General features: G+C 38.3%; 1 protein-coding gene across 3 annotated transcripts in view; it reads right to left on the bottom strand.

The window, feature by feature from the left end:
* The window catches only part of FKTN (fukutin), a 67,505-nt gene extending 52,810 nt beyond the window's left edge, over positions 1 to 14,695 (bottom strand). Inside the window, exons 1-4 of one of the 3 annotated variants that reach the window (XM_049895434.1) lie at positions 14,433 to 14,695; positions 10,375 to 10,577; positions 6,075 to 6,261; positions 2,717 to 2,776 (exon numbers count right to left, since the gene is read on the bottom strand). In XM_049895434.1, coding sequence (XP_049751391.1) covers positions 2,717 to 2,776; positions 6,075 to 6,179 — 165 coding nt within the window. In that variant the 5' untranslated portion in view covers positions 6,180 to 6,261; positions 10,375 to 10,577; positions 14,433 to 14,695. The remainder of the gene's footprint in view (positions 1 to 2,716; positions 2,777 to 6,074; positions 6,262 to 10,374; positions 10,578 to 14,432) is intronic. The other 2 variants (XM_049895433.1, XM_049895435.1) reach the window with 2 other exon arrangements.
* Between the last annotated feature and the right edge of the window lie 229 nt (positions 14,696 to 14,924).

Raw genomic sequence — 14,924 nt, 5'->3', positions numbered from 1 at the left:
GTCAAAGGTCAGGGAAGCAAGGGCGGGGGTTTGGGGACTATGGCTTAAGGGGACTTCTAAGTCAATTGGCAAATTAATACTATTATGAAAACATTCTGCATCCTACTTTGAAATCTGGCGTCTGGGGTCTTAAATGCTAACAAGCGGCCATCTAAGATGCATCAATTGATCTCAACCCACCTGGATCAAAGGAGAATGAAGAACACCAAGGTCACACGATAACTATGAGCACAAGAGACAGAAAGGGCCACAGGAACCAGAGACTTACATCATCCTGAGACCAGAAGAACTAGATGGTGTCTGGCCACAACTGATGACTGCCCTGACAGGGAGCACAACAGAGAATCCCTGAGGGAGCAGGAGATCAGTGGGATGCAGACCCCAAATTCTCATAAAAAGACCAGACTTAATGGTCTGACTGAGACTAGAGGAATCCCGGTGGTCATGGTCCCCAAACCTTCTGTTGGCCCAGGACAGGAACCATTCCTGAAGACAACTCATCAGACATGGAAGGGACTGGACAATGGGTTGGAGAGAGATGCTGATGAAGAGTGAGCTAATGATATCAGGTGGACACTTGAGACTGTGTTGGCATCTCCTGTCTGGAGGGGAGATGGGAGGGTAGAGAGGATTAGAAACTGGCAAAATTGTTACGAAAGGAGAGACTGGAAGGGCTGACTCATTAGGGGGAGAGTAAGTGGGAGTATGGAGTAAGGTGTATATAAGCTTATACGTGACAAACTGACTTGATTTGTAAACGTTCACTTAAAGCTCAATAAAAATTATTAAAAAAAAACCTTTGGCAAAAGTTCAACCACTTAGATGAAAAGAACAAATTGCTTGGAAACTACAACTTAACAAAAACTACCACAAGATGAAACAAATCTTAATTGCCCTATATCTATTAAAGATATTGAATTTATTATTTAAAAAAAAAAAAACCTGCCCTTAAACAAGCAAAAAACTCCAGACTCAGATGGTTTCACTGGTGAATTCTATGAAGAATTTAAGGAAGAGAAGAAATAATACCAATCCTACAAACACTCAGGAAGCTGAGCATAAAGAAAGATTTGTTTCATCAGGCCAGTGTAATTTTGATAACAAACGCTGATAAAGATATTACAAAAAAAGAAAATTACAGACTACTGACCCTCATGAGAATAGATGCAAAAATACTTAACAAAATATTAGAAAATCAATTCCAGTAATTAAAATAAAAAAGTCAAAAAAGAAAACATCATGATGAGCAACTAGGAATGAAAGGCTGATCTAACATTTGAAAATCAATCAAATCCAATCAAAATTTTTTATCTCACTGAGCTAGTATAGCTTTAAAACATTTTCTGAGCATGCTCTGTAAGTGCATATATGAGGACAGCCCTGGTGGTGCAGTGGTTAAGGGCTCAGCTGCTAACCGAAAGGTTGGCACTTCAAATCCACCAGCCGCTCCTTGGAAACCCTATGGGGCAGTTCTACTCTGTCCCATAGAGTCGCTATGGGTAGGAATCGACTCGATGGCACACAACAACTGGCAAACTTGAAAAACTTATATTATTATAAGTATCAGTGAATTTTAGATGTTAAAATTTATGATCGAGCCCCCCCACTGCCTTCAGACAGGCATATTTCCCAGCTATTAAAAATGGAATTTCAAATCTCAACAAAGTATTTCATCCACAGGACAATAAATCTGGTCAAATATTATATGTGTTTCTTAAGAGTAAGTAGAGAGATAGAGAAGGGCTGGAAAGAAATGCACAAAATATCCCTTTTTATTTCATCAGCTAGAATCTTTCTGTGACAATAAATTCCTGTAACTGTGACTATAAATTCCAATTATATAACGCTTACCTTTCTCCTCGGACTACCCTAAGTTCACAGAGCAAAATATTTGCTATTTTGGATAAGTTAAAAGTTCACACTAATGCTTCTAGACTAGGTAGCTGAGAAACCTGATAATACAATATCCCAGACTTTATCTTTTAAAGAGTAGTTCAAAACCAGCTGATGTGCAATGACCTAAAATTATCACTATATTTTGGCTGCTTGGTGATTTGAAAGCCCATGTCTAATTTAAAATCTCTGGTTACAGAGAACTCAAAGATTGAAGTGCATCAATAACAAATGTCTAGTACTTTCCATAATGTATACTAGAATAAATGTATTTTTTAAATTAGTAACCTAACATCATTTTACATAAATAATTTAGTTAGGAAAAAATATTTTATAAATGTGCAGGCTCTGAAATTTGTAAAACAAAACAAGGATATTAGTATATATTACTAGTTTCCCTCTTCTTACAAAGAAAACATGCTGAATAGAGTTTTATTCTTGATTTTATTTTCCCTTATTCACAGTTCAATTCTGATTCCTACATTCATTCATTTGGGGAAGCACCACAGCTCAGTAAACGAGGGTTTTAGCAGCAGATAACCAGAGGTAGAACGTGGACTCAATCGCTTCATAGCTAACGAACCTCAATCTGTCTAAGCCAACTGAGGATAACAATTTATACTGATTTCCTAAGGTTTCCAAAAGGACTAAATGAGACACTGCATACAAAGGACTTGGCATAGGACCTGCCCCGTCCCCACCCCCCCATACCCTCAAGGCAGCTATTATCGTTGTCATCATTCAGTAAATACTTATTAAGTATATCAATAAATGAACTAAACTGATGATTGTAATTGAGGAATTTCTTGTTTACTGTACCTACCCACTGTGTGCTATCAAATCCAATTTGGCTTCCTTTGGATTTTGATAAACCAGCTCCATTCTAGAAAAGTAAGAATATTTTAGTAAATTCAAAGCCCAGCATGCAACATTACATTTAGGGTAGGATAGGCATGAATGAAACTGAAAATAGGATATTAGTAGAGAAAAATCAACAAAACCTAACACTGGTTCTTTGAATAAATAAATAAAATTGATATCTTTCTAGCCACGGGCTAACAAAGAAAAAAGAGAGAAGACACAAATTACTAACATTATAAATTAAAAAGAGGCCATCACAATTGATCCTATTAATATTAAAAATAAAGGAATGCTATGAACAATTCTATGCCCATCAATTTGATAATTTAGATGAAATGGACCAATTCCTTGAAAGACACAATCTACCAAGGAGGAACAGAAAATCTGAAGAGGCCTGTATCTATTAAAGAAAACTGAATTAGTAATAAATAACCTTTCAAAATGGAAAGCACCAGGCCCAAATGATTTCAGTGGAGGATTCTACCAAACTTTTAAAGAAGAATTAACACCAGTCCTTAAATTTTTCCAAAAAATAGAAAAGGAGGGCACATTTTCTAACTCATTCTATGAGGTCAGCATTACCCTAATACCAAAACCAAAGACATTACTAGGAAGGAAAAGTACAGACCAATATTTCTCATGAACATGGATGCAAAAATTCTCAACAAAATATTAGCAAATTGAATCCAACAATGTGTAAAAAGAATTATACACATGACCAAGTGGGGTTTATCCCAGGTATGCAAGGCTCGTCCAACATTCACAAATCAATTAATGGAATTCATCGTATCAACAGGCTAAAGAAGAAAAATCATATGATCATATCAACAGATGCTGAAAAAGCGTTTAACAAAATCGCAACACTGATTCATGATAAAAACTGGGAATAGAGTAGAACTTCTTAAACTTGATAAAGAATATATTCAAAAAAACCTACGGCTAACAGAATACCTAACAGTGAGAAGCTAAATGATTTCTCCCTAAGACTGGGAACAAGACAAGGCTGGCCCCTCACATCATTCCTGTTCAACATCATACTGGAAGTCCTAGCTAATGCAATTACACAAGAAAAGTAAACAAAAGGTATATAGATTGGGACGAAAGAAAGAAAACTGTCTTGTTCACAGATATGATTATAAGAAAATTCCAAAGAATCAACAAAAAAACTCCTGGAAACAATTATAGAAAGGTTGCAGGATACAAGGTTAATATACTAAAGTCAACTGCTTTGCTATATACCAGCAATTGGAATCAGCTCAACAGTAATGGGCTTATACCAGCAATGAATGACTGGAATTTGAAATTAAAAACAAATTTCAGCTCCTCCATTTAACAACTGCGTGACCTTGGGCAAATTAGGAAATTTCTCTGAATCACAAATTTTTTCCTCTGGGAAAATGGGGGCAATAGGATCCACTCAAGGAGTCGTTATGAGAACCAGATGTATCTAAAATGGTTAGCATAGTGCCTAGCCTATGAAGCACATCAAAAAATGTTAGCTGCTATAGCTATGCTGACCCAACACCTACTTCTAAGTCCCTTCTCCTTTGCAATTTCTATTACAGAGCCTGGAAAAGGTAATAATAGTAAATTTTTTTTTTTAAACCCACACAACAACCTTACTTTTCCAGGTTCCCTTGCAGCTGGGAATCTGCTGACCAACATCACATAGGTGAAGTGGACTAATGCTATCCTTTATTTCTGCTTTCAGTCTTGATTGCAACGAGAGGAAATGACGACAGAATTTTAGAGGCTCTGAATTTACAGATATGAGACAAATAATCCCCCTACTTGTTTAAGCTACAACTAGCCAAAAGCATCTCTAACCAATACAGCGTTATTGCCACTGTTAATGTTGTTATTATTATTTCCATATTTGGCAAGGGTATGGGAAACTAGGCACCCTAGTTATCCATGTGGAGGGTAACTTTGTAAGATGTAGCAAAATCTAAAATGTGTTTACCCATAGGCCCAAGAATCCTACCCTAGGAATTTATCCCAAGAAAATAACTAGGAAAGTGTTGAAGATGTCATACATTCATTAACTAGGAAAGTGTTGAAGATGTCATACATTCATTAACTAAATAGCCAAGTTGTAAGGTAACCTCTATACTTGTCAGTTATTTTAGAAATAGTATAGTCTAGAAAGAAAGCGTTAGGTACAAATACCAGGCTTGAATGTTGGAAACTAGATGATTTAGGTAGGTAAGTTATCTACCATCTCTGTTAGAGCTCCAGTTTTCTCACCTACAAAATGAAATCTAGGAAGCTCATGTAATAACACTGCATAATAAACCTCCCCCGATCTTAAGGCTTATATGCATTTACTTTCTCCCTTACAGATTTGTGACTCCGATGGGGCAGCTAGGCTTTACTTAGCTCCACACATGTCATTCAGGGGCCTGGGCTGGAGGAACAGCATCTACCCAGGGCATATTTTATTCCTGGCAGGTCAGAAGAGTAAAAGGAGTAAGTTAAATTATGACAGCCCATTTGAAGCCTATGCATACATCTGTTAACATTCCACTGGTTTAAGAAAAGTCTCATGATCAAGCCCAGCATCAATAGGGCAGGGAAGTATAACTCCCTCAGTTGGAAGAAGGAAGCAACTATCTCTGAAGAATAATTCTATCACCTGGGGTTATTAAATAAATAAATGTGCCTATGTGTGTCTGTATTCTGTTTGTTTTCACAGGGTTGTTTTTAAGGTAAGTCAAGCATACAAAGCATCTAGCGCAGTTCTTAACTCAGAGTGTTTAGTTAATATCATTGTAATAAACCCTGGTGGGGAGTGCTTGGTAACATTTTCACAACTCAGCAATGCCTTCTCAACTTTGGAATTTCTTATCTGGACTACAGTTATTTTCTGTGAGATCTTTAGGAGCTATTAGTTTCCAAACCATTGTCTTCACTTCTCTGTGCTTACAGATCTATAATAAAGGTTCATTTTATTTCCCTGGTAGGTAACAATTAAAATATACATTGAACTAAAAAAACTAATTTTGGTATCAAAATTATTTTTCATCAAGTTAATTTAAATAAGAGATAATCTGTTTAGCACGTTCTTATAGAACTCTATCACAAAATTTCAATAAACATCACCAAAACTTGACACTTTGGACTTTTAGTGTTCTTACAATAACACTTAACTGCAATTTTGAGTAGCCTGCCACACCCACACAAAGATGAGAATCTCAGTCAGAAATGCTTCTGCAAGGATTTGAAACACCGTAATTCATTTTATGTACTGCAAAGTGGACGTGTGTTAGGAAAATATATAGCTACAATAATGTCTAATGATGCAGGAGAAAGAAAATTACCTTTGCTGATAAATAGTGCTTGTAGTAGTACAACTGAAACAGCAGAAATGCAGAACTTGTCAAAGTTAAAAGGGCCAAAATCACGTTCTTGTTGATTCTACTCATTAGTCTGCAGCACTCATTTGGCTGTTCTCTGAAAGTAACTCAGTCGTTTTCATTTTTCTGGATAGGAAGGTAATCTTGCTTTCTGTGAACAAAAAGATATTTCCGAACAGACAAAAACCTATATGTAATTTTTCACCTCTAATAAACAGTACAGAACAAAGAAAAAGTTATCTAAAGTTCTATAAAATATTCTTTGACTTAGTAGTTCTCTGTCCTAATGAAATAATTAGATATGAGACCAAAGATGATATAAGGAAAAGGTTTATAATGGCATTCTTAACAATTCCAAATAAATGACATACCTGAGGTATTTATAAAAAACAAACCAATAGAGATCAGGGCTTTACCCCCAGAGTTTGATTCAGTAGGTTTGGAGTAAACCAGTTGTCACGAAGTCTATTCAGACATATAGTGACCCCATGTGCACAGAGGAGAACTGTGCTCTGTAAGATTTTCAAGGCTGTGACCTTTCAGAAGCAGGTCACAAGGCCTTTCTTCCAAGGTGCCTCTGCATGCATTTCAAATGCCAACCTTTTAGTTAGTAGCCGAGCATTTAACTGTTCGAGCCACTCAAGGACTCCTAGGTCTGAGGTAGGACCCCTGAATTTCATTTCTGAAAAGTTCCCAAGGGATGCTGATGCTACAGATCTAGAGACCATACTTTGAGAATCACTCCCACAAAAGAAACTGAGAAAGTTTTTAGTCAGGCAACATGGTCTGTTTGATAACTCTTTGATGTGGAAATTTCCTTTGTGATCTAGGAAGTATTCCATTTTTATATATATTCCACGTATGTTTTCTTTTTTTGCAATAGTAAAGAATGCTGTGATAAGAATGCTGTGATTTTTGGTCTCTGATTATTTCTTTAGGATAAAAAATCTAATATAGTTCAATTTCTACCTCTGATTAAATGTGTTATACATAGTTCTTTAAGTGTTTATCTCATTCCTTTAAATATACGAACATCTCTACTACTTCATTTTTAAGCTTTATGTATCTTTTTGTTCTCCAGCTATAAAACAAGAGAAAATCAGCAAATTTATACTGCCTCCTAGCTTCTTTCCTTTTTTAATCCTAACTGTTATTAGCTATTTTTACCTTATTAGAGTTTCTGTTCTATTCTGTAACATGAATTCCATAGTTGTTTCGGTCTTATTTCTACAAGTAAATGGAATCAATGCTCACTGTCAATCCTTTCGCTGTATCATCTCTATTCATCTACTAGACAACCGATACTCATCTTCTTGTAGCTCATTCAAAATAAACTTATAGGTATTTGACTTCTTGCATTGTCCAAAAATGGTTAACCATTGACCGTTTGGCTCTGAGGTCATACTTTCTTTCGCTGATGACTTAGAGGCTTTGTACCATTGTTCTGTAAGGCTACTTATTCCCTTGACAATATCTGATTCCCTCCACTCCCCTATAAGTAAGTTTATCTTTTCAATGGGTTGAGCAAAGGACTCATTCCTCACCCCTGAAATCCATTTTTCTTCTAACTAGGTTATACATTGATATTGACGATTATATATCAGTTTTTCCTCAGTCACAGTATGCTCTTTAAATCTGTACAATCAAGATTTCTTGCCTTTGTGGAAAGTTTTCTTAAGTTATATGTTTGAATGTTTTCCAGTTCTAATGCTGAATTCTCTATTTCCAGAACCACAAGTAAGCATGTGTTGTATCTCCATTCATTTCCACTTCACTTTGTTCAGCTTTTAAGAGCCTATTTTTTTTTTTATCATCCATGTCCTATGCTGAGTTTTCAACAATGTTAATTCTCCTTTTTGCTTCCAGTGTGGCCCTTTCTCAGATTTTTTTGTTCCTTTTCTTTCCTGGGAGCTAGGTGGTGCAGTGGTTAAAAGCTACGGTACGCTATGGCTGCTAACCAAAAGGTTGGGTTTGAAACCCTGGAAACCCTATGGAGCAGTTCTACCCTGTCCTATAAGGTTGCTATGAGTCAGAATCAACTTGACAACAGGTTTTTTTTTTCTTTCCTGAGCTCTGCCAGGTTGTGATTCACCATATTCTGTTGTCTTACCATTTCTTCCTAGCTCTTGAGCCAATTAACTTTGTCTCTTATTTTAGAGAAGTGATTTTTTCATTAAATTTTAGGGGTCATAGCAGTTTTCTCAAGGGTTCTCTTTTCCTATTTTTTCCTGTTTCTTCTCTCCTTTTTGTTGTATTTTTGTGCAGATACCGTGCTCATTTCCTTTTTATTATTCATCTGTGAATTGAATGACCTGAGCCCCCTCTGGATCAGTTATTTGCAAGAGGACTGTGCAAGGAAGAAACAAAGCTCTGTTCTAGAGTGGAATATACGAAGAGGCTTTATAATAGTGTTTGTACAACTGTATGTGTAAGAGAGCAAGAGCTCGTGTGAGAACATGCAAGAGCAAGTTGTTTAGCCATTATGTACTTCTTCCCAGTGTTGGAGATAGGCAACAGAAGGCTACTCACAATCTATCTTGTCTTACAAAGAGAGAACTTCCTGAAAAGATGGTATATCTATCTGTGTGCTTCCTCATGCATTCTTTCTTCCTTGCTAGTTAAGGTTGCCAAACAGTTCAAGGAAGCTCTCGCTGACTTCCTATGCATCCTGATCCCACTGTAAATAAAAGACCTATCTCTCTTTGCTTTGTCAGCTCTGAGAATTCCTTCTATCAGCATTCTCTTTCCAGCTCTTCCTGCTTACATTTGGCAACTATTTCTCAACAATTTTGATTTGGGAGTATAGGTCTTCTAGTCTCATCAAGGATGTAATTATATCTCTGTCTCTCATTTTCCTTGATGTTTCGGGGTAATTTCAGATAGAAGAGGATACAAATGTCTTTACTTTGCCATCTTAAAAATCATAAGTCTTGGTTTGAGGTTTTAAAACAATTGCACTAAGCTTCTAGAACTGTAGCCTATAAAAAGCAAGTTCTATAAGAAATTATATAAGACCAATAAACCACGAAAGAGAAATGATATCAACAGTGGTGTGAATAATCTACCTGAACTACAGATTATGTATATAAAACAAGGATAACTAAATAGATCATGATTATTTTCTACTTCCTAAAACTGTGACAACTAGTAACATGAAACAACACTGATGATTGTATTTGTTTTTGCTGCCTGCTAAAACCTGCTATGATAAAAAAAAAAAATCAAACATTCTGATAATGCCAGGCCATAAGATAACAAGAACAACACCTTTCATTTTCAATTTCAGGCTCACTTTCTCGCACTTGTATTAATTAGTACATCAAGTTACCATATGCTGATTCCTAGTGAAACATAAAGTAGTATTGAGATTGTGCTACCGCCCAGCCTCTTCTAACTCTAAATTAATAAATAGGGAAAAAAAGCACAAAAGGCCTTAGAAACATTAAGTCCAAATTAATATCATGTTTTCTCTTGGACACTTACCTCTACTCTACAATTCTAACATGAAATAAATCTTCAAAATATGTCATCAAACACTTAATTACATTTTTATTAACAAGATGATATATAATTTTACTTTATTTTCTATAAATTCTGAGGCAATTCAACTGCTAAGGACAATTACTGGCCTTCAAAATGTTTCTTTTTGCTAGTAGTATCTCTTCAGTAGGAATTAAGTTACCACTTAAAAATCAATAATGTGATACTTAAAAAAAGAGCCCAAGGCTTCCTGATTTTACCTCTGAAATACCTCTGGCAGCAACTCACTCTTCTTCCTTCACTGTCATATTCTAATTTAGACTCAAATCATGCCCAATGTTCTAATTTTCACTGATGTCTCTGTGTCTATTTTCTCTCTAGCCATAATCTTACTGTCTTAGGCTGGGTTCTCTAGGGAAACAAAACCAATAAAGCGTATAAATATATCAAGGAAATGGCTCATGTGATTGTAGACGCTGGAATGTCCCAAGTCTGTGGGTTACAACAGAGGCTTCTCCTGATTTACGTAGCTGCAGGGGCTGGCGAACTCAAGATCTGCAGGTCAGACAACAAGGCTCTTGCTCACAGGCTGTGAAGACCTATGAATCCCAAGATCGGCAAACATGACAGCAGGTAAGCTGCTAGCTCAAGTCTCAAGAACGGGAAGTCAGACAAACAGAAGCCAGAGCAAGCAAAAGGCCATGAGCCTTGCCAGAAAGTCCACTTAGATTTGATACAGGCCACATCCCCAAGGAAACTCCCTTTCAGCTGACTGGCTACTCACAGCAAATCCCGTCATGGAGGTGATCACATTATATCAAATCTCATCATGGAAGTGATCATATCATCATATGACTGCCAAACGACATCATAACTGCCAAACCACTGAGAATCATGGCCAAGCCAAGTTGACACACAACCTTAATGATCACACTTGTTGACAGAAGAATCAAGTTACTCCCATAATCAAAAACTTTCAATGGTTCCCTAAAAGAAAAAACAAACCAGTCACTGTTGAGTTGATTCAAACTCATGGTGACCCCATGCGTCTCAGAGTAGAACTGTGCTCCACAGGGTTTTCAACAGCCAATTTTTTAGAAGCCAGGGTTTTCTTCCGAGGAGTCTCTGGATAGACTTGAATCTCCACCCTTGTAAGCACATTAACCATTTGCTCCACCCAGGGACTCCTTCAACAGTCCACCAGTACCTAAAACAAATCGCTATCCACCTTGAAATCTGATTTCTTATATGACTTGTTCATCTATTTCTGTTGTTGGTATCCCTATTTCCTCAATTATTCATGTTCAAAATAAAATATATTTTGTGGTTCTAACTTCACATCTAATGAATCGACAAATAGTGTATATTCTTCCCAGTGCCTCTAAAAATAGCCACTTCTTTCCCATTTCCAGTATAGTTAGCCTAAATCAAAAGCCTATTACCCTCTGCCTATACAGAAAGCTTCCTGCATGAATACCACCAGTCTTTCCTCAAAAAAATCATTTTAGGGACCAAAGCTAAACTATTTCTAAAGTACCACTTTAAAAGTCACTTGCCCTTGCTTTAAGACCTTCTATGGCTAATTTTAAATATGGTGTTGGCAAAGAATACCGAATATACCATGGACTGCTAGAAGAACAAACAAATCTGTCTTGGAAGAAGCACAGCCAGAATGCTCTTTAGAAGTGAGGATGGCAAGACTTTGTCTCATGTGCTTTGGATATGTTATCAGGAAGGATCAGTCCCTGGAGAAGGATATCATACTTGGTAAAGCAGAGGGTCAGCGAAAGAGAGGAAGATCCTCAATGAGATGGTCTGACACAGTGGCCGCAACGATGGGCTCAAACATACCAACAATTGTGAGGATGGTGCAGGACCAGGCAATATCTCATTCTGTTGTACACAGGGTTACTATGAGTTGGAACCAACTCGACAGCACCTAACAACAACAACATGGCTTATTTACCAGTATTTCCTGTGTAAACCCACTGATAAAGTGCTATCTCACCTTGGTACCTTTGGCTATGCTATTCCTTCTAAATACATTGTTTTTCCCTCCATCACTGCCTACTAAGTAGTTAAGAGTACAGGCTCTGGAGACACACTGCTAAATTCAAATCCTGCTCTGCCACTTCCAGCCTGTATGACTTTGGGTAGGTCAGTTAATCTCTCTATGCCTAAAGGTACTCCTCTTTAAAATGTATCTACGTATTGTATCTGACTCACAGGGCTGTTCTGAGGGTTGAACAAACTAAAGCACACAAAGCACTGAACAAGTGCCTAGAACAGGGTAAGTATTCAATAAATGCTAGCAATAATTAATAGTAGTCATCTTAAAGATCTACTACTAATTCCCTTTGCTCTCAAATTACAATCCCCCTCCCTTGCATTTCTATAGTATTGTATATTTGTACTACTATTTTTGTAGTCTTTCTATATTGTCCCAATATTTTTATAATGAGCATATATTATTTTGATAGACAATAAAGCTATCTCATCCCGAGAAAAACAGATGAGGTGCACCTTAATTACTGCCACGTTCGCTAAAAGCTAAGGATTTTACACGAAGGGACTATGAAAGACATCTATCTTGTTCATCATTACATCCCTGAAACACAAAAATATTTGTTGAATAAATAAATACACAAATGATTTTAATTCCAGATAGAGAATTAGTGGAGACCATATTTATTTGAATTATTTATAGGCTGCAGAGTTCTCAGAAGTAGGTACTTGATATTTGATGTAAATACAGTTAAATTATTTCAATCATAATGTTCACCTCCAAGAACCTACTATGACTATAAATAATACTTTTTTTTAAAGGAGTCCTTCCTCTTAGGTCTAAGATCTGCATGTTTCCTTCACAATTTTCTTGAGCCTCCTATCTATGGGCACATCCTATACTACCTTCTGTTCAATCTCTCCTTCAAAGCAAATCCATTCTCAAGATTTCAATTACCACTCTAAAAAAAACCTGATTATTTAAATTCTAATCTATGCACTATATCTACCTATATTTCCAACTGTATTTCCTGCATCTCAAATTTAACATGTTCAAAATTAAGAATTTTATTTTCCCTCACTTTGAGGACTAAGGTGCGCCTGATCTAAGCCATGGTATCATGCGAAAAGTGGACAATGAATAAGGAAGACCGAAGAAGAATTGATGCCTTTGAATTATGGTGTTGGTGGAGAATATTCACTATACCATGGACTGTCAGAAGAACAAGCAAATCTGTCTTGGAAAAAGTACAGCCAGAATACTCCTTACAAGCGAGGATAGCAAGACTTCATCTCATGTAATTTGGACATGTTATCAGGAGGGCCTAGTCCCTGGGGAAGGACATCATGCTCGGTAGAAGGTCAGCAAAAAAGAGGGAGTCCCTCAACAAGATGGAATGACACACAGGCTGCAACAATGGGCTCAAACACAGCAATGATTGTGAGGATAGTGCAGGACCAGGCAGTGTTTCCTTCACTTGCTATGAGTCGGAACCCACTACACTAGATGGCACCTAACAACAGTAACAACAATTCTCCCTCAACTATCCCCTCCCCTAAAAAAGCAGCTCTCCATCCTCACAGACCAAAGTTTTACAGGTTTTAGAGAAGAGGGACCACCTAGTCCAACAATATCACTTTACAGAGGAGAGAAGGATTCAGAAGAATTCAGTGACAGCCCAAGAAGCTAGTTACTGACAACATCAGAGCTACACTCTGAATCATCTGACTACCAAAACATTACTCCATGCTGGAATTCTGCCAAAAACTTCATTTCTGTCCACAGCAATTACATTCACTTTTTTGAAACCCAGGCTCAAAACATCAATCACCTAGATCCAAGAAATCAAGTCCTGTGGATTGGTCTCTTGACATTTCTCTCATTCTTTCCTTCTCCCCATTCAGAACGTACTCCACTTTCTTTCCTCTTGGCATTCGTCATCCAATGCCATCCTTCTCGAATCCTCTACCCTCACTAAATCTATCTCCACAAAGACTCTAAAACATGAATGTCTATTCCTGTCTTTTATATCTTTATCCATGATGCTTAAAAGAGATGGTTCCTGATGATTCAAACCCTATCCATCCTAAGAGTCCAGCTCAATTGCAGAACCAGCGTCTGTCTTTTCCTAATTCCTAATGCACCGCTCTATCATTCACTTTGATATTTGTTTGATTATTCAGAAACCTGCCATTTTCAACGGTAGGAAGAACCTGAGATATTATGTAAGTCCTCTTATAAGACCTGAGGAAACCGAGGTCCAAAAAGAATTGACTCCTATTGCCTGAGAAATTGATGACGGTGAAATAGAAGCCCAGTTCAACCGACTCTTATCCAAAGCTTTTAACAATCACCTCTGCACATATCCTGTCCTCCCGACATCCTCCAGTCGGTAATGCAAACAAAGGGTAGATGCCAAAGCCATGTGCAACTTTATTTAGAATGCCTAGCAGCGTCCCCCCTATTAATAAGCACGCAAGGGGGCCCCAGTAAATACTCCTCCAAACGAACTAAGAGTTGAACCCAGCAGGTGCATTAGAGAGGAAGGGATGGGTAATCAAGCTACCCACTCTCCATAAATCTGTTCTAGCTCCCCACTGCCATGGAGTTACTCCACAAGGTCCTTCCCAATTGGGGCCCAACATTAGCTCTCCGGTGCTGCCCAACTTTATGTTTCTCTGTATCTTTGCGCGCGTTGGTTCCGAAATCTGAAACCCTCTCTCCAAATTCCAAGACATCTCTCATGACCCCGCTCAAACGTCACTAGCTCAACCCTCCTCTTACAAGGGGTTTGATCGCCCTCCAAAACGGAACCTGTCCCACTGCGGGAATTTTACCTGCTGATATCCCCAGGAGCGCGGTGAGGCTTGGCCGAGCGGTCGTCTACCAAGAGATGCTCGAGGACTGGCTCACTGAAGGATACCCTGCCCGGAGCGCGCTCAGTCCATGGGCCGCCTCCCCGCCGACAGGGTGGGCAGGTAGCCGGAACGCTGAGAGAAGCCCAGTGAAGTCACCCTAGCCACAGAGGACCGTCGGATGCAGCGCCCGCCCATCACCAGCGACCAGGCGGAGCCGCCTACGCCGCACCTTACAGAGCCGCAGCGTAGGCAACCTCGCTTTACGGCACGCGCTGCAAAAGGGGCCGTCAAGTGCGGAGCCGTGGCTACAAGCCTGGTTACCGTCAGGTACGTTCCCACGGCCCAAATCTGAGCGTCAGGAGTCAGGGACCGGCCAGTTCCTCACCATCCTCTCTTTTGGAATACAGCCACTGAGCCAAACAAAGCCCCTTTCATCTCTGTTTCGGCAGCAACTACAGCAGCGCATGGATG

The sequence above is a fragment of the Elephas maximus genome, chromosome 9, assembly GCF_024166365.1.
Source record: "Elephas maximus indicus isolate mEleMax1 chromosome 9, mEleMax1 primary haplotype, whole genome shotgun sequence".
NCBI lineage: Eukaryota > Metazoa > Chordata > Mammalia > Proboscidea > Elephantidae > Elephas > Elephas maximus.
This window is presented reverse-complemented; position numbering and strand designations above follow the sequence as displayed.